The sequence below is a fragment of the Sminthopsis crassicaudata genome, chromosome 2, assembly GCF_048593235.1.
Source record: "Sminthopsis crassicaudata isolate SCR6 chromosome 2, ASM4859323v1, whole genome shotgun sequence".
Lineage (NCBI taxonomy): Eukaryota > Metazoa > Chordata > Mammalia > Dasyuromorphia > Dasyuridae > Sminthopsis > Sminthopsis crassicaudata.
The window spans coordinates 272,760,886-272,784,093 of record NC_133618.1 but is presented as its reverse complement, the minus strand read 5'-3'; the positions used below and the strand labels follow the sequence as shown (position 1 = coordinate 272,784,093).

General features: G+C 33.3%; 1 protein-coding gene across 3 annotated transcripts in view; it reads left to right on the top strand.

Annotated features, from left to right (window-relative positions):
• ZNF106 (zinc finger protein 106) overlaps positions 1 to 23,208 on the top strand; it is a 73,797-nt gene that overhangs the window by 22,199 nt on the left and 28,390 nt on the right. For 2 of the 3 annotated variants that reach the window (XM_074289379.1, XM_074289378.1), the window contains exons 5-10: positions 2,872 to 5,064; positions 6,907 to 7,546; positions 10,424 to 10,493; positions 12,897 to 13,051; positions 13,136 to 13,196; positions 13,582 to 13,923. In XM_074289379.1, coding sequence (XP_074145480.1) covers positions 2,872 to 5,064; positions 6,907 to 7,546; positions 10,424 to 10,493; positions 12,897 to 13,051; positions 13,136 to 13,196; positions 13,582 to 13,923 — 3,461 coding nt within the window. The remainder of the gene's footprint in view (positions 1 to 2,871; positions 5,065 to 6,906; positions 7,547 to 10,423; positions 10,494 to 12,896; positions 13,052 to 13,135; positions 13,197 to 13,581; positions 13,924 to 23,208) is intronic. The other variant, XM_074289380.1, reaches the window with a different exon arrangement.

Genomic DNA, 23,208 nt, shown 5'->3' with positions numbered 1-23,208 from the left:
TTAAAAATCCTCTGTGCTAATATTATTTTGTATTTTTTAGTTCTGCAACATTCTTGTTAAAAGTGTTGGCTTCTGTGTTTAATTTAGGATTGTTGTGTTTGTTCATAGATGCAGTGAGGCATTACTTGGAATTCTTTTCTGAAATTTGACCTAATTGATCTAAAAATTAAACTGTCTTTTTGTCAAAGTTACATTTTTTACATTGACAATGAGTATTACATATTTGGTGTTTATTGCTTACTTTTAAAGAAGTCAGACTTATTCTAAGTATAGTAAGCTGCTTCTAATAGGGCAAGCAGGACTGAGGATAAAAATGCAACAGCTTTAGCAATAAAAATATTACTACTAATTTTATAAAATTTTTGAATTACTGACTTGATTTTTTTTTTTAAAACTTTAGATAGAGAGCAAAAGTAATGGAGTTAGTTCTGACAATATGATAATGTGATAACTGAGTATCTTTTCTTTTTCTTGTATACTTGGTTTGTTTAGAGATTTGTCATTATAAGTCATGACATTTCCTGGTCTATAGTCAGAAGAAAAATAGAATTTCATTATATAACATGTTAGAAAAAGCCCATTTTATATGTCATAAGTATTTATAACAGCCCTTTGAGGGAGACTGTCTCAAAATGTCTCTAATAGCATAGTTCTTATATAGCTCGCTTGCTTAGTCCTTCAGATGACTTTCCTGTTAAGTTCTGCATAGCAGCAGCTCACACCCTTCCTGTCTTGAAGTTGAAGACCATATTTAATTTTTGTTTTGTTATAATTTTATATTTTTAGGTTTTTTTCTCTGTGAATAGATAATATTTTAAAAAGACATGAGCTCTTTAGTATGCAAAAATACTATACTAGTTTTATCTTTGGAAGGATACCTTGGTACATTTCTGAAACTATTTTTTTGTTCAGTCCATCTGCACTTTCTATCCATGAGTTTTCCTACTTGTTTTTTCTGAGATATTGTTTTAATAGTACAATTGTGGGTGGTCATCTCATACATACTGAGACAATTTCTAATTTGGAAATATTGAATAATAACTATTTCAAGTATTTGTGTAAAAGAAATCTCTGCCCCAAATTATTAAAATAATATTAGATTTGATTTTGATAGACTGCCAAGGAAAGAAAGATAAGATAGCAGTCTAGTTAATGCTTTAAAAAGCATATTTTAGTATGTAGTATAGTATAATTGCTATTAGGTGGTTTTAGTTATTTTATTTAGGAAACTTTTCCATGTTATCTCACTAGTATTTTAAAAATTTCAGTTGGATTTAGGAGTTTGAATACCAGTGGAAGTTGAATCCAAGTAACAGAAACTTAGATTTTTAAAAATGTTTTTACCTCTATTTCATTTGATTCTCCTAGCATCCTTGTAGCTTGTTAGGTATTTCTTGTATAATTCTTACTTTGTAAATGATTGTCTCATACTAACTTGTTTGTGGTCACATACTTGAGTAATAGAACTCAAGCTTTTTGATGCCAAATAGTAGTGAATTCCTTTTCTAAAATAGCACACTTTTTCTGATGAGCCTTAATTTGACTGAAAGAAGGAACATCATTAGAAAGAAATCATACTGAGCAATTATTGTTTTGATTTGAGATAAGGAGTATGTTGTTAGGAAATTATTTTAATAAATGTTCCCATGACATTTTATTTATTATCACATTATTCCTGAAGTTCAATAGTATTAATTTAAATTGTTTGCCCTATCCTAGTTGTTCAATATACTGTAGCTTGTGCTATAACATTACTACATCTGTGATTTATTCCCTCATTTGAACTTCTTATTTTTTTAAATTTTTCTGGTCATTGTTAGCTATTTTTAGATCCTCTTTTCAGAAGAGGAACAGTAACTAAAATGGCTATTTATGTATCTAACACTTAACATGATGTCTACTTCATAGTAGAGACTTAGTAGTTTTTGGTGAACATACCAGAAAACAACTAGTACTAGATATTACTAGGGAAAAAAAAAACAACTACAAAGTATTTATTATTGCCTCTATTGTACAAGGTTCTGAACTAGGTGCTGATGAAACTAAGACAAAATGAAAGGTTGTGCCTATCCTAAAAAATTGATACAGAGGCTCAGAAAAAAAGTGACATTTGAGTGCAGTCTTGGAGAAAACTAAGATCTACTTTGAGGCAGAGTGGAGATGGAGGGGAGAGTCCATTCCAGTCATGCAGAAAGACATGCAAAATCACAGAAGTGAGAGATGGAGTGCTGAGTTCAGGGAACACTGTAGGATAAAAGTGACTTAGATAAAATGAAAATAAATATAATAACTTAGTCAAGAGCTAAAATTTTTAAGGGCTTCAAATCTTAAGCTGAGGACTTTGTATTTTATCCCAGAGGCAAGAGGGAGCTAATGATATTCTCAAGCTAGATGTATCCTGTAAACCTAGTTATGAAGCTTCCAGAGTTCTAGTCTTTATTTAGTGTATGCAAGCAAAATTGTATGTGAGTCATTAAGTGAGTATTTTTATTAAGCCTGGTATTCTTAAAATACCCCAGGGATAGCAGTTGCAGTGGCTGACATATTTTAGTCAAATTTTTCTTACTTAGCCTTTTTTTGTCCTTTTTCTGTAGAAGTGAGGAATTTATTTTTATTTCACATGCTTTTATGGATCTCAGCTTTCTTCTTGACAGATAATCTTACTGTCCTAGCTTTTTGCTGGATTATCTTCATTCATGTGTTGGTCTTTTTTGGTTTATATGGATACATTTAAACATAATAGTTATTTTAGTGTAGTAAAAATCTTGCCATTTAAAATGGCTTAGAGTGATTGGATTTTTAACTTGGATTGAGAGGAAACAAGAAATATGTTTTTAAATATATACCAAGGAAAAACTGTTTGTCTTCTAGACAAGATGAAGCATCTGTTACTGGCCAAGAAATAAACTCTGATGACAGACGACAGTGGCGAAGAGAAGACCGGGGACCTTATCAGGAGAGAGATACTTATGATCAGCTATCATGGCATCATCGTGCACCACTTCAACGGGATTGGAAGTGGGAGAAGGATGGCTTTAATGGTGGTCGGAAAAATAACTTTCCACATTCCTTGAGGAATGGTGGTGGGCCAAGAGGACGTTCTGGCTGGCACAAAGGTGGTCCAGGAGGATCTTCAAATTGGTATCATAACCACAGTAATTCTGGAGGTGGTTGGCATTCAAATAATGGGACAGTAGATTGGCATCATGGTGGTACAGGAAGGAATTCCAACTGGCATTCTGAAGGAGCAGGTGGTTTTTGGCACATGAACAACAGTAGTGGAAACTGGCAATCCAAGACACGGGGTACAAATAATTGGAATTATAGTGGCCCTGGAGACATTTTTCAACCTGGAAGAAACAGGAATTCTAACTGCCAAATTGATGACATGGCCATGCTATGGAACAAGAAATCTAATAAATTAAGCAAGTATAATCAAGAGAGATATATTTGGCAAAGGCAAGAGAATAGGGGTCCCACAGAAAATAATAGTAATTACTTATTGGATTTTACAAGTGATAAGCTTCCTTCAGAGGGCTTACTTGATTTTAGCAGTTCTGAGCAGCCTGAAAGCCAAACCTCTAAGCAAGCAGAAATTATACCTTCTAAAGTGAGTGGAAAGAGTGGTAATGTATCAAAAGATAAAATTCATCGCTGGACTCCTTATCCATCCCAGAAAATTATAGAGCCACAACTAGGTTTGAAAGAAGCTACTGCTAAAAAGTCAGAGGTGGTAGATGAACCTCCTTTTCTTTTTCACTTAATAACTGCATGTGGGAAAGATCCCAAGACAAATAATACAGATAATTCCACAAAGCTGAAAACACAGAAAGAAACTCAGTCAGGATCCTTTGATCACAAGGTTACTTCTGATCACACTGTTTCCAGTGAGGCAGTGACCACTTGTGTTTCTAGAGTAATACCTGAACAAGAGAACAGCTCACATAAAATGCCATCACTGAAGTCTCCTCTCCTTTCAATCCCAAACACTAGATCATTGTCTCAAAAACAAGATTCAAAGAACCTTTTGAAAAATACAAAACTTTTGTCTTCAACTCCCGGAGAATGTCAGAATCATTCAAATACACTTAGCTTGGAAGAGAACCAAAATTCTTATGTATCTAAACTACGCAGTTCATGTTCTCGTGTCTTAAAAGGAAATAAAACTGTGCTTGATGGCACACAGAAGGAGCCTGTTGATAATTTAAGTGAAGTCTTGCGGAAAGCCAAGGAGGTGCTAAAATGTAGTCAAACCCTGCAAAATCCACTATTGAGCAGTGCCAAAAGTACCAGGTGCTGTGCATCAGAAAGTAAGAATGGAGAAGAGTCTGTGAAAGACTCTCTGAACACTGAACTTCAAGAATGTGCACCAGAAGGTAAAGGTAATGCAGAATTATTGGACCTTGAAAAATCTAGTACAAAAGTTGAAGGTGTTGGTTCTTTATTTTCCAAAGGTTCACCTTGTGGCACTTCAGAATGTGAACGTGCTGCCGCTGAGAAAGAGAATGATGACAGAATTATGAAAACAACCACAAAGTGCTCTGTTAATTCCGATGACGCCATAGCTCACCAAAAAGAATCAGAATTCCAAATGGACTCTGTAGCATCTGCATCTAGTCCTCAGTCTGGCTTACTGTTAGAGTTGAAATCATCACTAGAAGATACTCAGGTTGAAGATCCTAAGTCAACTTTGCCTTTTGAAACAGAAGGATTTGAGAGCAATAACTTGGATGTTGACCTCCAAAAAGGAGGTGCTGGCCAACCTTCAGGCTCCCTTCTGCCTGAACTAAGCAAACTTGGTTTCCCTGCCTCTCTCCAGCGAGATCTAACCCGGCACATCAGTTTGAAGAGCAAACCTGGTGCTCATCTTCCTGAACCCAATCTCAATAATGCACGCCGCATTCGGAATGTTAGTGGGCATAGAAAGAGTGAGACAGAAAAGGAATCAGGGCTCAAACCAACCCTGCGACAGATTCTGAATGCTTCTCGAAGAAATGTCAACTGGGAGCAAGTTATTCAGCAGGTATCCAAGAAGAAGCAGGAGCTGGGAAAAGGTTTGCCCAGGTGAGTAATCTTTTTCTTCTCAAAAAAAAAATTTGGGGAGGGTATTTTAAAAAATTAAATTTTAGCATTCTTTTTTTCTCTTAGATTTAATCTTCCAAGCCCTTCCCTCAGTCACCAAGAAGGCAAGCAATAGTATATTAGTTGTACATGTGAAATCATACATATTAGCTGTATGACTCAAAAAAAAAAAAAAAAGCAAGCAAAAATAAAGTCAGAAAGTTATACTTTTATTTGCACTCAGACTTCGTCATTCTCTCTCTGGAAATGGGTAGCATTTTTTCGTCACGAGTCCTTTGAAACTGTATTGATCAGAATAGTCATGTCTTTCCCAGTTGATCATTATAGCATTGCTTTTACAGTGTGCTTAGTGATCTCCCATGTCATTTTACTACAATTTACATCATTCATGTAGGTCTTGGTAGATTTTTCTGAAACTACGCCATTTGTTATTTCTCATTCTCCAGCTCATTTTACAAAGAAGAAAACTGTGAATTATGTTCTGTTTGGATATTTAGATTAAAAGCAATTTTTAAAAATGGAAAAAAAAATGTTAAGTGACTTGTTTAGAATCACATAGGTACTGAAATTGGATTTGAACTCAGGACTTCCGAATTTGAACTCAGATCCTCCTGACTCCAGGGCTAGTGCTGTATCCATTGCATCCTCTAGCTACCTCCAGTAGTCAATTTTTTTGCTGTTGTTAGCTCATTTTTCTAGGCTATTTCTTGGCTTTGAATTTTGTTAGAAGTTAGACTTTGTGTTTCTCATAGAATTTGAAATTAATATAGAAACCACCATATAACCATCCTTTTAATATCTATTTAAAAAATTTTTTTGAGTTCCAAATTTTCTCCCTTCCTGAATTGGTTAGCAGTTGATATAGTTTATACAAATGCAGTCATGAAAGACATATTTTCAGCCATATAATCATCTTTTATTAGGAATATGTGTAGAAATATCTGTGGTTTGATTACAAGGTTCTCCATAAGTACATATATTTCTATTGGAATTCTCTTGAATCAGTGTATTGCTGAGAAGATCTAAGTCTATTATAGTTGATCATATAATCTTGCTGTTACTGTATACAATGGTCTCCTGGTTCTGCTCATTTTATTCAGCATCAGTTCATGTAAGTCTTTCCAGGCACTGCTCATCAGTAGTATTACTACTGCATTTATACACCATAGCTTATTCAGCCATTCCCCAGTTGATGGATATCAATTTCCAGTAGGCTTGCTACAAACATTTTTGCACATGTGGGTCCTTTCCCCTCTTTTATGAGCTTATTCAGCCATTCCCCAGTTGATGGACATCAATTTCCAGTAGGCTTGCTACAAACATTTTTGCACATGTGGGTCCTTTCCCCTCTTTTATGATCTCTTTAGGATACAGACCCAGTTTGATACAATTTGAAAGCCCTTTGGGCATACTTCCCCAAATTACTCTCCAGAATGGCTGGATCAGTTGACAACTCCACCAACCATGCATTCATCTCAGTGTTTTTTTTACTATGATAGAGTAAATGGACTTGACTATTTGTAATTGACATTAGACTGACATGTAGAAATAATTTTGTGAACATTGCATATGATGTCAAGATTTGTTTAATATGTTGGTTAGTTTTTCTAGTGTGTGTGTGTGTTATAAGAGATAGATAGCTATCTGGATAGGGGATAGGAGAAAGCAATAATGATAATGTAAAAACAGTATTTTTTTTTTTAAGTATTTGCTTTAAAAAAATTGGTATATTTTTGGATAATTTTTTTCAGTTGAGTTCCTTTTGTTTAAGCTAATTGCTATTTTTCTCTGAGCCTCATTTTCTATTTCTACTTTTTGTATAAGGTTTGGCATAGAGATGGTACCTCTAGTTCAAAATGAGCAGGAGGTGTTGGATTTGGATGAGGAACCTGACCTGTCCAGTTTAGAAGGTTTCCAATGGGAAGGTATTTCCCTCACGACATCACCTGCATTGGCAAGGAAACGCAGTCTTTCTGAGAGCAGTGTGATCATGGACCGTACTTCTTCTATGTACAGCTTCTTCACTGAGCAGTCTACAGGAAAGGAGAATGAGCCCCAGCAGATTGTTCCACCCAGTAACTCACTGCAAACAGTCCAAGGTCAGAAAGCAAACTTGAATCTTAAACAGGACATGATGCCTCTGGCTTCCTCCTCAAAGACAGGGGAAAGAGTTGAAAGTGTTGTGACTCGAAGGCGTCATAGTGCCCAGTTGCCCCCTGACCGAATGATATCTTTGGTGCGTTCAGTCAGACAAGAAGAACTAAACAGTCAGGAGAGCTCAACACCCTTTTCTGAGAACCAGAACACTCAGGAAAGTAATGGAGAAGGGAACTCATTATCATCTAATGGCTCCTCAGGTCTTGGCGTCTCTAGTTTGGTGGATGCTGCTACAGACAGCAGCTGTACATCTGGGGCGGAGCAGAATGATGGCCAGGGCCTTCGGAAGAAGCGCAGAGCAACTGGAGTAAGTAGAGGGAGGTCCAGTGCTATTTCCCTGGTTCTGATGCATCCACGGGCAGGGTGGGTGTGGGAAATGGTGTGCTGGAGAGGGAGTGGTGGGTGAGCATTGGGGTTGGAGATATAATTATCATGAAGTTTTGATTTTTGATTTTATTTTTATTGGCCTAAGGTGGTTGTTGGTTTTAATTTTTTTTAAGCCATTGTTAAATTCTGCCGGGTTATATGTGATCTGATATGAAATCACCTTAAAAAAGACTGAGCTAACAGTTGTTGGATATTTGAGTTAGAAAATTTCCTCCCCCACCCCCCAAGACAATTAGGGTTAAGTGATTTGCCCAGGGTCACACAGCCAGGAAGTGTCAAGTGTCTGAGATCAAATTTGAACTCTAGTCCGTTTGACTTCAGGTCTGATGCTCTATATTGACCACTGCACCACCTTGCTGCCCAGTTGTTAATATTTGAATATGCTTGCAGTTAGAACTTTACATGTTTTGAATGTGCCCTTTTAGGGCGTGGTGTAGGAATGTAGCTTAGGGTTAAATGCATCTGTGATTAATTGACCCAGAGTTTCTTTACTGGTACTGAGTGTTTTTTTTTTTTTTTTTTTTTTTTTTTTTGTGATGCCCATAGTTCTATTAATTGATAAGCACCCAACAGTGTAACCTTGGTAATGTCTTTAGGCCCTTGTACTCTTACTCTGCTTTTTCTGATTCTTTTTCTGTCCTGGCCCATCAGAAATTGTCTTCATTGTTACTGTTTTTGTTCCTTTGACATTTCTGCCTTCTTCCCAAGAGGAAGGGAGAGAGCTAGGAATAAGAAGGTGTAGTTGGATATCATAAAGAACTCTCTAACCCTGAGATAGATAATTTCCCAAATTAAGCAGCCTTGTGTGGGACCTTCCCTATCCAATTAACTACATCATCTGATAAAAGAGAAAACATTTATTTAATCCCTGCTGGGAGAGGCCCAGACACATGCCTGGGAGCCATCCCATCCCCCACCATGTGCCTGGAACCTATACTGCTTCCTCCTTGTCTAGGTTTTAAAAGGCAAAGGACTCGAGCCTTCTCATTGGATAGCGTAAAATAACATAACCATCCTTGACCAATGATCACTAATGGTCATGGCACTTCCTGCAAATTCCTATATCTCGGGTTCAAAGTTCATTCCTCCAGAGAGTAGACCTTCCCAAGGTCTCAGTTCTGGAAACAGGAAACAAGTGATTCAATACTAAGAAATACTTCATCCAATCAGTCCCATTCAGCTGCAAGGGCTATTCCCTTGGGATAAAATATAAACTCTGTCCCTACCATTTAACTGTTGGAAATAACAGTAACCATTATGAAATTCTTCTCAGACTGGACCCAGAATAACTTTCCAAGCTGCCTTTATGTTTTTCCTTTTTATACTCAATCATCTCATAAAATGGACTTCTTGCTATTTCCTGAATTGGGTATTTTCTCACCCAACTTTCTGCCTGTGAGGAGGTTTCTTCCCTTCCTTCTTCTCATGCTATATGCTATATCTCTTCATTTTTGCTCTTAAAATCCTAGTTTCTTTCAAGGTTCAGTTCTGATGTCCCATCCTCTGTGGATCCCCCTTAGTCATTAGTATTCAATTCTTTTCCCCTCCCCATCTCTGGTTTTATTGTATTTACTTATCTATGTGCAGTATCTCTGCCAATAAAATGCAAAGTCTTTCGAATGGGGTAGATTGGTTTTCTATTTTGTCTTTGTTATCTTTTGGACTGTACCTTGTACTCAGCTTAATAAATACTTGTTTAATTTTAATTATATAGGCCCAGAAGTATCTGGTTAGGTATGCTCAGCTTTCTCTTTGAGAGAAATACTATGATACTATGTATCACTGTATGTAGACTGTGATTCTATTTAATATGAGTTTAAGATTGAGAGCCCAGAATGCAGCTTGCTTTTTTGTCTGTACAACTGGTTGGCTGCTTGCCTAGTTTTACTTTCCTTCACCCTATTAGCTCCCAACCATCACCTGCTGCCTCCACTTTTGCCTTGATTTTTCTTTTCTTGAAAATTGAAGATTCAGATCAGTGTTTTGATTCATAGATTCAAAGCAGATTTGTCAAGTCCTTTAACAAGAAAGAAAACTTTTTTTTTAATTATAGTTTTTATTTACCAGATATACGCATGGGTAATTTTACAGCATTGACAATTGCCAAACCTTTTGTTCTAATTTTTCTCTTTCTTCCCCATCCCCCAAGATGGCAGGTTGACCAATACATGTCAAATATGTTAAAAGTATAAATTAAGTACAATATATGTATACATTTCCCTACAGTTATTTTGCTGTACAAAAAGAATTGGACTTTGAAATAGTGTACAATTAGCCTATAAAGGAAATAAAAAAATGCAGGCGGACAAAAATAGAGGGATTGGGAATTTTATGTAGTGGTTCATAGTCATCTCCCAGAGTTCTTTCACTGGGTGTAGCTGGTTCAGTTCATTACTGCTCTGTTGGAACTGATTTGGTTCATCTCATTGTTGAAGAGGACCATGTCCATCAGAATTGATCATCATATAGTATTGTTGTTGAAGTATATAAATATCTCCTGGTCCTGCTCATTTCACTCAGCATCAGTTCATGTAAGTCTCTCCAGGCCTTTCTGAAATCTTGCTGGTCATTTCTTACAGAACAATAATAGTCCATAATATTCATATACCACAATTTATTCAGCCAATCTCCAATTGATGGGCATCCAGAAAACTTCCTTTTTAACAGCATATTCCTTTAGTTTGAATGAAGTTTTATATTGTTATTTTAAACCTCAACTTTCCCTCCTTATTATGAAATAGCATTTACATAGTCAATAACACTAATTGAATCCGGATGTGTATTTTCATTTTTACAGGATGGATCTTCACCTGAGCTTCCAAGTCTGGAAAGAAAGAATAAAAGAAGGAAAATTAAAGGCAAAAAAGGTATAGTTTCATAATTTGAGGGAGGATAAGGATTGACCTTGTCATTTGATAATCACTTCCTGATGGTGATAATAGATTTAAGTAGTAGAATATGATATATATTTTCAGCATCAGTCAGTGTGTGGGATATTTGTTTTTCTTGACTATAGACTATACTTTTCATTTTTAAACAAAAGATTTTGGTTTTTTCTTATCACTTGGGTGAGGGGAATTGAAGGAATGGATAAAATTGCCCAAAAAAAAATTAAAAAGAAAGAAAAGAAGGAAAACCAGAAGGAATCAAAAGTTAAATAAGCAGGATAATATTGGAAAGCAAACTATGTACTAGAGAGCTACAGTTTAATGTAGAATCCCCCTTTTGTTTGTTCTGTGTATGGAAAATGCTCATTGATATTAAGAAGGAAAAAATGTAAAAAATAAAAAGCCAAATTGTAGAGATTTGGTTATATTTGTATATTGATTTTATTTTATATAAGTCCTATTGTGGTATAACAAAAGGAAAAAAATAACCCATGTTTTTATTATTGTCTTTAGTTATACTTTTAGAAGAAATAATAGAAACTTCTAGATTTGTATAAAGTTTATATACTTCTGTGATGCAATTATAGGCTTGTGGTTTCTTTAATGCTGAAAATTTTGAGATGATACCCAATAGAACACTTAAGTAAAATACAAATCCAGGGAGTCTATTTAGGTCTGTTTTCTGCATAATTTTCCACCTCAGATGCTTGCAGGCTTTCTCTAGCTATTTTTCTCTACATTATAATGTCTCTTGGTAGAGGAAATGCCTTGTGATAACCTCTTCTAACTGAATTTTAAAGGTTTGCCTGAGACATCAGAATGTTGAGTGACTTTTTAGTCATAAAACCATTTATGTGTCAAAAGAGAAAGAACTTCAATCCATGTTCAGTCTTTAAGGCTATCCTATTTCCTATATCATGCTACTTCTAAGTATTTCAGAATATTTTTATATTGAGAATTTAAGCAAGTATGATAATTTTGTGAAATTGTGAATGTTTAAATGTTCTATGGGAAGGGGAATTGGTATAAGATAACAGGAAGAGTTTTACAAAGTAAATAGTACTTTGATGATCCCATAGTTGTGAGCAAAATTTTATAAACCTTAAATCATGTATGTATGTGTGTGTCTGTGTGTGTGTATGTTTATATTTGAATATTCATACATACACACACACATACAAACACACACATAAACCACATATCCCTAAATAACAAAACTTTTCTAGATGAAAGAAGTGAAATTATTAAAATATTTATGTTATTTAAAATGATATATTCTAAAATACATCTTATTGGTGTGCTTTGATATTAAAAACAATTATTTCCAAGATAATTATATTTCTAAATTTGCAAGCAATAGAAGAATACTGAATATAGTTGTTACTGTAGATATAATTAATCATTTAGGGAATTAAGATTTTAGAACTGTTCCTTTAGTGAAATTAAACAGATAATGTTTAAATGTATTGCCCTGATATTAAGTTCTTTAATTTAATGTGAACATTTAGTCTACATCATTCCTAATAGTGTTGATTATTATTAAATGGTTTTATGTTGGAGATTTTTATCCCCCAGAATGATTGAAATCATGCGTAGTTATTTACTGTGGATTGATTTTGAATTTTCTTCGTTGTTTTAATTGTGAAAAAGTTAACATTTATAAATATAAATTTTTCTTTCTTCCTCATTTATAAGTCACTTAATTTTAATTCAATTGAGGTGAGTCTGTATAGATCATCACTCATTGTAGATCATAGTGTGCTCTCTGTCTACCTAGAGTCTTCCAACCAATTACACTAGGTGATATGTTGTATCTGTGATTATGTTATAGATGTATTATGTATTATGTATTAGAGTATTAAGCTTTGGGAAGGTTCGTATTCAAAGGTTTTTTGTTTTGTTTTTAAAGAACTTTTAGAAGTTTTAAAGTTTAAAGAACTTTATTAAGTATATATAAGTATTAACTATATTAAGTAGTAAGAAATATGGGTTTGACAGAAATGTATTTGTTATATTCAAAATGCTAACGTGTGTATTTTAGGAGTAAGATGTTTTGTATGATGTCAGACTTTGAAACCATCCAGATGATCAAGACTATTTGCTTTTATATTTTATAGAAAACTTTCATGACATAACACTTAACTTTTCAGAAACAAAAAAGCATGAATATAATGGCGACTTAAAGCAAGAAATTCTATTTTCTGAGTTATAGTTTGGTTTAAGTAGGTATGAGAGCACATAGCTTGTGAAATACATTCAGTGAGAGAACCAAGGGGAAAAATATGCATTTGTCCCATACTAAAATATATGTATAAACAATTACTAAAAACTATATGAAATGAAACTTTCTTTGCTAAAGTAGATCTAATCTTCTCTTGGCAGAACGTTCTCAGGTTGACCAATTGCTGAATATTTCTTTAAGAGAGGAAGAACTGAGTAAATCTCTGCAGTGTATGGATAACAACCTTTTGCAGGCCCGGGCAGCCCTGCAGGCAGCATATGTGGAAGTCCAGAGACTGCTTGTGCTGAAGCAACAGGTAATTGAATGGAGTCTTTATTTCTGGTTGAAAATAGTTTTTTATATTGAACTTGAAAGGACAAAATCCTATATCTTTCCTTAGATAACTATGGAAATGAGTGCCCTAAGGACCCACAGAATACAGATTCTACAAGGATTACAAGGTAACTAGAGGATCTCATGACTTTTCAAATGTGCTTATATGCAAAGCAGTGCAAATACTATCATGGACTTAAGATACTTAAGTTTCTTAAAGACATTTATTCAAGTTCTGACTTGAGAACTTTTGTGTCCTTAGATATCATTAATTCACCTGAACTTTGATTGGGGGATATAAATGGACACAGAACTTTCCTTGTTTGCTATTTAGAAATAGAAAAATGAGTCATTCATAAGAGTTGTTATTAAGGGGCTTTAACATGTATAAAGATGTGAGAGTTACAAAAGCATAGTGTTTTATACAGATACAAATCTTAATTCTAGATTTTTCTTTTTGTTTATTTGTCAACTTTAGATGAATAATGCATATATTTCTTCCTCTTTCTACAGAAACTTATGAACCTCCTGAGCGAACAGAACAAGTCCCTTGCAGCCCTTCCCGTGAACGAAAGAGCAGATCCCAGACAGCTGCTGATCCCCCTCCTCTGCCTAGTCCCTTTTTTCCTTTCTTTCTGGAGACTCCCCCTTCTCATATATCACCATCTGCCTCTGGAGTGCCACTCCGAGTGTGCACACCACCTGCTTTCCAGGTTCCTGGGAGTATCACATGCCCAGCTCCAGACTCATCAGTGCAGATTAAACAAGAGCCCATGTCTCCTGAGCAAGAAAATGTGAATGCTGTGCTACAGGATTCTGCCTGCAGTGCTTCTGAGGAATTGCTACAAACAAATAGTATGTCAGTCAGCTTTCTTCTGCATTAAGGATAGATAATCTTAAGGAAAATAAGGGCAAAATATCCCCTAGCATATTTATTTCAGCTGACTATTAGAAGTTATTCAGTAATAACTGTAGTAAATGCCTCTTAAGATGAAGAATTTTATGATCTTTTTATTTATTTTAGTTTTTTTTGTTTTTGTTTTTATTTTTTATTTTAAAGTTTTGTTGGACGGATCTTGCACAGGGTCTTAGGTCTTTTCATAACTTTTCATAATTTTAAGATTTCTAACCATTTGTTCCTTGCTACTTTTTAGAAGAGTCATTTATTAAAATCAATAAAGAGCTAATTTTTTTTTTTTTTTTGCTATATGCCTGTTTAGTTGAATCAGTATAATTATTTTAAAATTGTCTATCCCTGTTATTACAATTATTAATCTTAATTAAATGTATGCCTTAAGCAAAATGGGAATGTTTAGAAAACTTGGAAAGTGCTAAAGTTTGGATCATGTGAAAATCATTGATTTTAGGGTATAACACCAGTTTGCTATTTTTCACTAGTATTATAGAAGAAGTAAAATTTGGAAAATAAGATTAATTACAATGAAATTCTTCAGTCTGCAACCACTTCTTTCTTTTTTTGGTGGGTGGGGTGGGGCTTAACTAGCAAAAAGTAACTCTTTACCAACCCTAGTAGAAGGAATAAAAGTACCTAAGAGGAAGAGTCTTAAGGGTTTTTTGAAGGTCAGAATGAGTTAGGAATTCCTGAAGAAATGATGGAAAGACTTTGGAGAGAAGTAGAGTTTTAGAAGCTGAGTACATATAGAAGATGCATATGTTTAAAAAAAAAAATGCAACATTTCTTTTGACATTGTAAAAATCTTAATAAAAGGGATTATAGACTGTATATTGTGACCAATAACTGGATCTCATACTAATACCTGATTTGCTTGTGAATGTGTTCTTTATGTATGCAACAATAGAACCAGTTAAGAGTTAGTATCCACAATACATTCTTAATTATTGACATAATAGAATTTCTATATCTATATACATCATATCTGAAGTTAAACATTTATTTTAATCCCTCAGGACTTAGAGGTTTATTTAGAACAGTGGTCCTCAAACTTTTTAAATAGGGGGCCAGTTCACTGTCCTTCAGACTGTTGGAGGGTTGAACTATAGTAAAAACAAAAACTCACTCTGTCTCGGCCCCTCAGACCATTTGACATAACCTCCCCCTCCCCCACTAGCATAAATGTCCTCAGTAGGCTGCATCTGGCCTGCAGGCCATAGTTTGAGAACCCATGATTTAGAACATCACCTAGATAACTATTTACTTTGGTCTGTGCAGTATATTGCCACTAGTTTTATCTAGTGTGAGTTGTTCTAGGCATTTTAGCACAACCTACAATTCTTTTTCAACCCTGAGGCCTACTAAATCATCTACAGGAAATAATAAAGCTCCCTTGGGTCAAAGTATGAACTAATGTTTATTGAGTTTAGTGTTGTTTTACCCCAATTTTTAATCCAAGGCAGAAAAATCTTAATTTACTTTTCCAGGATTTAGAGGAGCCAACAAAGACACTTATAAAAATAACGTTAGCCATGTTTGTAGAATTAGCTGTGCGACTGTCTTGGTAGTTTGCAATCTGAATAATTATTATAATTGTATCTTATTCCATAATATATTTCTCTGAATTCAGGATGATTCTCTTTGTCAAGTAAAAGCAGTATAAATTTTTAGCTCTCAAGGGCATGACTTGTTTTTCTCCTTTTCAGACATAAAATTTATACTCATTTACTATACCAGCATTCCCCACTAAGTTTGGTTATCTCCCGTATATCAGAATTCATATATTATGTAGGTTGGCTATTCAGTACTTCCATTGACCAATTTTACATTCTCTAGTGACTATAGCCAGAAGTAATATTAGAGAGAATATTATCAGATCACAATCAGTGGTAATACATAATAATAAAAATTGAAATATTTAACAAATGTAATACTACAAAATTGTTTACTATTTAAAATAAATCTAGCTTTTCTAAGTCTTTGTCAGTCTATTAGTTCAGATTGTGACATTGAACTCTTCTATCATTAGGTAGTAACCTCCCTGCTTCCCTGTAGAAAGTTCATCATTATAGAGAATTTATTCTACCTTCTGAAACATCCTTGCATGTGGGCAAGATTTACAATCTTGATATTTGGATATTTCCAGTCTCCTAATTGTTGCTGAAGATAATTTCTTAAAGACCAATTTTATACAATGTTTTTTGCTCATTATATAAGTAATTCATACATTGATTTCTTATTCTACTATATGAATTTTTTTCGTTTTTATTTTGTAAAACATTGTTATGGTGTTACTATACAGTGTGCACTCTTTTATGCCCCTTTATTAGATAATTTGCCTTGTACTTTTAGACCTAATCTCTAAGCTCCAGTAGGAGCCAAAAACTTTTTTTCCCCCTTTCCCACAATATTTATTTTGTGAAATATTTCCTTGATACAGATAAAACATTTCCAGCTGTCATTTTTTTAAATTGTTTTCTACCTTCTGCTTTCCCTTCTTTTTGAGAAGGCAAGCAATTTGATTTTAGTTATACATGTAAAGTAAAACAAAACATTTCCATATTAGCCATAGTGCCAAAGAAAACACAAAAGTTTAAAAACTATGCTTTCATTAGTTATATTTCTGGAGGATGATTACATTTTTCTTCATGCCTCTTGGAATTGCCTTGGATAACTGTCTTGATCCAAGTAGCTAAGTCTTCATAGTTGATCCTTACAATATTGATGTTACTGTGTATAGTGTTCTGGTTCTTCACTTCACATGGGTTCATATAAATCTTCCCAGATTTTTCTGAAACTATGTTGCTCATCATTTCTTAATTTACAGTAATATTCCATCACTATTATATACTATCTCACACTTGTTCAGGCATTCCTCAATTGATGAACATCCTCTTTATTTCTTTGTTATCATAAAAAGAGCTGATATAAATATTTTTTTTGGGATACAGACCTAGTAATAGTATTGCTGGATTAAAGGGTATAAATAGTTTTGTTATCCCTATTGGCATAGTTCCACATTGTTCTCCAGAATGTTTGGATTAATTCACAACTCTAATAACACTGCATCAGTGTCCTAATTTTTCCATATCGCCTCCAGTATTTGTCATTGTCCTTTTCTGTCAAATTATCAGTCTAATAAATATATGGTGATATCTCAAGACTTGTTTTAATTTGTATTTCTCTAAGTACAATTTAGAACATTTTTATAACTTTGATTTCTCCTGAAGACTGTTTGTTCATATCCTTTGACCAATTATCAACTGGAAAATGTCTTTTATTTTTATAAATTTGTTACCCTGGCATATGTATTCCAAGGTAGTTGAGAAATGAGTTCCTTATCAGAAAAATTTGCTGCAAATTTTTTCAGTTTCCTATTTTACTCTTTAACTGTGGCTATATTGTTTTTTTTTATTAAATTTCATGAAATTTTTTAAATTTCAAAGTGATCTATTTTACTTCGTATATTCCCTTCTAATTCTTGGATATCAACTATTCATTTCTATAGTTGATGAGGAAATTATTCCAGGCTCCTCTAATTTATTAATTTAATAACCTTACCCTTTACATCTAAATCATCCTTTTGATCTTATATTGACCTATGGCGTGAGATATTGATCAGCACCTAATTTTTGTCAAAATTGCTTTCCAATTTTCTTAGTGAATTTTGTCAAATGCTCAATTCTTAGCCCCAAAGTTTGGATCTTTTGATTTATCAAACACCTAGATTACTACTTTGTATTTATTGAATCCCTAATATATTCTACTGATCTACCACTCTATTTCTTAGTTAGTACCAGATTATTTTGATATTTTTGCTTTACAGTATAGTTTGAAATCTGGAACTGTTGGGTTGTCTTCCCTAATGTTTTTTTTTCCATTCATTACCATGATATATTCTTAACTTTTTGGTCTTCCAGATGAATTTTGCCACTTTTTTCTTAGCTAAAAAAGTAATAGAAATAATAGAAAACAATTCCTTGGTAGTTATATTGGTATGACACTAAATAAATTAATTAATTAAGTAGAATTGTCATTTTTATGATATGGCTTCAGATTACTCAAGAGCAATTATATTTCTCCAGTTGTTTAGATCTGTTTTTATTGTGAAAAGTATTTTATAACTGTCTTCTGATAATTCTTGGATTTTGGCAGATGAAACATATTGTCTGCAATTATTTTAAATGAAATTTCTTTTTCTGTATCTTGCTGCTCAGTTTTGTTGGTAGTAAATAGAAATACTGTTTGTTTATGTGAATTTATTTTATATCCTTCAATATTGCTGAAGTTGAAGGTTGGTTCATCTAGTCTCTTATTGATTCTCTGGGGTTCTCTTTAAGTATAGCATCATTAAAAAGAGTGATAATTTTGTATGCCCGGTACCCGATTTTATTCCTTCAATTTATTTCCTTGAATTATTGCTATAGTTAGCATTTCTAATATAATATTGAATAATAAGTGGTGGTAATGAACATTCTTGCCTCACTTCTGATTTTATTAGTAAGGTTCGAGTTTATCCCCATTACAGGTGATACTTCCTCCTGGTTTTAGAGAGATACTATTATTTAAAGAAAGGTTTAATTTATTCCTATGCTTTCTAGTGTTTTCAGTTGGAATGGGTGTTGTATATTGTTAAAGGCTTTTTCTGTATCCATTGATTTAATTGTATGACTTTTGTTATTGTTATTGATGTGGTCAATTATGTTGATCTAGCCCTGCTTTCCTGCAATAAATCCCATTTGGTCATAGGGTATGGTCTTTGTCATATATTGCTGGAATCTCCTTGCTAATGTTTTAAAATTTTTGAGTCAGCGCTCATAAGGGAAATTAGTCTATGATTTTCTTTTTCTATTTTTACTCTGGTTTAGATATGTCACTACCATATTTATGTCATAAAAGGAACCTTTTTTTCAAATATTTTATATAGTAATGGGATTAATTGTCCCTTAAATGTTTTGCTGGAATTTAGTTGTTAATCCTTTTGGTCCTGTGGTTTTTTCCTTAGGGAGCCATTGATTGATTTATTCAATTTCTTTTTCTAAGAGAATCATTTAAGCATTCTATTCCCTCTTCCGTTAATTTGAACAATTTATATTTTTGTGAATATTCATACATTTCACTTTGTCATTTTTACTGGCATAGAATTGTGCAAAATGACTTAGTAATTGCTTTAATTTCATCTCAATTCATAGCGAATTTATCCTTTTCACTTTTGACAATATTTGCTTTTCTTCCTTTGAAAAAAACAAATTAGCAAACGGTTTATGCATAATTTTGTGTGTGTGTTTTGTTTTTTCATAAAACCAGTTGGTTGACTTTTTTTTTGTTTGTTTTCTGTTTTATTAATTGGAATTTTATTTTGTTCTTTTTCTTTTTTTTACATGGTTACTTTTTTGTGAAGGTATACTATGTATAGTTCGAGAAAAAAAGTATATTTCTTTCTATTCCCATTCATTTGTCTCCAGAGGTCTTCATTTTTCTCCAAAAGTTTATAGTATAACTTTTCCAAGATTTTATTCGTTTCCATGACTTCCTTCTTAATTTATTTTATGATTAGATTTATCTTGAGATGAGAGAGGAGAAAGTTGGTCTTCCCTCAGTAGTATAGTTTTACTCTGTAATTAATTTAAATTCTCCATTAAGCATTTAGATGCTATACCATTTGATGCATATATGTTCAGTACTGATACTACTTCATTCTCTATGGTTTCTTTAATTTAGCAAGATGTAGTTTCCCTTTTAATTAGGTCTGATTTTGCTTTTGTCTGATCTTTAATTGCTACCCCTGCTTTAAAAACAAACAAACTCTTGTTTGTTTCTTGTAAACATCATTGTTGAATTCTGGTTTCTAATCCATTCTGCTGTTTACACTTAAAGTAATGATTACTAACAATGCATTTTCCTCCATTCTATTTTGTTCTGTTTTATTCTTAGTTCTCTTTTTAATCTTGTCTCTGCTCTAAAGTCAGTTTTTCTTCTGAGTACTGCCTTCTTTTATCAATCTGCCCTCTATATTATACACTTAAACCCTTAGCCCCATTGGCTAAGATACATAACTTTGTGTTTTCCCTTTTGTGAACCAGTAAGTGAAGTTCAAACATTATTCACTCCATGTACCATTTCCCTCTCCATGTCAAAACTCCTCATTGGATACTTCTTTTTTTTTTTTTTTTTTTCTTTGAGATAATTCTCCCTATTCTTCCTTTTCCTCTTCTCCCAGGGCATGCTTCTTTCTTGCCTATCTTTTTAAACATCTTATCACATAATTGATTCACTCTGGCATCCTCTTTCTATGTAGAAACCTTCTATATGTTCTAATAATGATAAAGTTCTTTATATCATTCTCATATAGAAAGGTCAATAATTTAACCTTATTGATTCCCTTATGACTTCTTGTTCGTGTTTATCTTATGTTTATTCTTGTATTTGAAAATCAGATTTTTCTCTTTGTTCTTAGTTTTTTTCATCAGGGATGCTTGTAAGTCTTTTGTTTCATTGTATCTATTTTTTCTTCATGGATTGTACTGTTTTGCTGGATAGGTTGGGTTTTTTTTTTTGGTTGTAATGCTAGCTTTTTTGCCTTCTGGAATATCATATTCAAAGCCCTCTAATGTGGTAGCTGCTAAATCTTGTGTGATTATTACTGTGGTTTTAAGTGTTTTTTTTTTTTTTTTTTTTTTTTCTGAGCACTTGTGAAATATTTTCTCTTTAACCTGAGGGATCTGGAATTTGACTATAATTTCCTGGCAGTTTTCATTTTGAGATCTGTTTCAAGAGGTGATTGGTGGATTCTTTCAGTTTCTGTTTTACCCTCTGATGATAGGATATCAGGATAGTGTTCTTTTATAGTTTCTTGAAACATAATGTTTATACTGTAAAAATTATGAAAATTATGATCATGCCTTTCAGGTAACCCAGTAATTTTTAAATTATCTCTTGATTTATTTTCCAGGTCAGTCAATTTTGCTGATGAGCTATTTCAGTTTCTTCTTCTTTTTTTTTTTGGTTCATTACTTGACTTTGTTTTATTTATTTTTGGTGTCCCATGGAGTTATTAGTTTCTATTTTTCAATTCCAATTTTTAAGAAATTATTTTCTTTTTTTATTTATAAATTTTTTTCATAGTATATATGCATGAGTAATTTTTTTTATATAATATCCCTTGTATTCATTTTTCCAAATTATCCCCTCCCTCCCTCTACTTCCTCCCCTTGATGACAGGCAATCCCATACATTTTACATATGTTACAATTTAACCTAGATACAATATATGTGTGTAAATACCATTTTCTTGTTGCACATTAAGTATTAGATTAAGAAATTATTTTCTTATGAAAACTTTTCCTCTTTTTCCATTTGGCCAATTTTACTTCACAAATTCTTTAATGAATTTTTGTACCTTTTCCCATTTGGCTGTCTTTTTTTTAAGAAGCTCTTTTTTGGTGTGTTTTCTTTTCATAATTTTCTTCCTTTGTTTTCATCTGATTTTTTTTCTCCATATTTTGGGAAACTTTTCTTTTTTAATCTCTTCCAGGAATTTTTGTTGTTTCTTTCCAATTCACCCTTCCAGTCTTCCTCCGGAGGCTTTTTTTTTTTTTTTTTTTTTTTTTTTTTTTTTTGGTCACTATTTCAACTTTGCTTTGGAGTTTGAATCTTGAGATCTTGCTGTCATCATAGTAGCTTTTTTTAATGATCAAATAATTTGTTGTTTGCTCATTTTCCAATATATTTCTTGATCTGAAACTTTTAAGTTAATGTTGACCCTTATTTCTGTCCTTAGAAAGAATCTCAAAGGTCTTTTTGGGAGGTTTGAATGTTTTTGGTGCTTTTCAAGGTTGTTTGATCTTAGAGATTAATGACCACTGCCTTCTTGGTCTGCACTCTGGTCTTAGCCAGGAAAAGCCTAATCCTTTGGAATTGCAGTTCATATTACTTCTCAGAGCCCTCTTTCCCTTGGACCAGAAGTGATACTGTTCCTCACATTCTCTGCTCCCTTTGGGCTAGAAATGTTAAAGTGCCCCTCAGGACTCCTCAGGTGACCCAGAAGTGGTTACAGAGTTGCCAAACAGAACCTGTTCTTATTCAGTGCTAGTATAGAGGTATAATATAATTTCTTTCTGAGTAATTGTGAGATCCCCTTACTGTCTTTGTTCTGAGAATGTCCCACCACTGATATTGTATCCACATGGACTCTGATTATTCTTCCCTGTCACAGATCTCATTTTCATCTCCTTTTGTGTTTAGGAATGGGAAGATATCTCACTCTGTTGGCTCTGCCATTCCAGAATTCAGTTTGAAACATTATTTTAAAATTGTTTGAAGAGGGAATGTTGGGAGAGTTCAGCTGAGTTCTTCTGTTTTTCAATCTCCTAAAGCTTTCTTCATAGTTGCCATTAGAAGAGAAACTTCTGCCTATTCATTCAATTTTCTTCCTACCCTGACTTTTTTTCTCTTGTTCTCTTGTAAGGTTGTCCATTATTTTTCATAATTGATGAAATATTTTCCTGAAGTGCTTTTTCAATTATTTAAGTATTGTATAAGATTATCACTTTTTGATCATAACATTTTGAGTTAATTGAATATTCTAAACCCTATGTTTTTTAAGTAACTTATATTTTATTATAGGTAAGTCAAACTCAGAATCTTCTAAGTCTTCTCATATAGTGGAAATTAGGCATTGGTACATGCCCAGGTATTTTTATTTCCTTTTTCTTTACTATATCTTTTTAATATTTTATTTAGTAATCAGTTATGTGTGCTGATCTTCAATATTTATTTTTCTGATAAGACCTTAATTTATACTGTAATTTTTACTGTAATTCATTTATTACTTGAAAATTCCAAAATTGTAGTTTTTATCTTTGTCAGCTCCTTTTTTTTTCCTTTTTAAATTGCATAATACATTTCCCTTGCCCTATTCTAATTTCTTTCCCCCCAACCCAATTCATCTTGTTTCCTTTAATACTCATTTGTTCTTAGTTAATTATACATAATGATATAATACAGAGTTCATGCTATGCATATTCTTTTTCCCTTTATTTTCCTTCTTCCTGCTTCCAACATACTTTTTTGCCCCTCCTATTTTTTCTGCTTCCCATTCAGTAGGAGATTTATATATGATGGTTACCATTGTAAATGATCCTGCTAGGAAGGATACCTATTTCCCTTTTGTTTTTCCATTTTTGGCAGGCATCTTCTTTGTTATGATGCCAAATTTTTTTTTAATT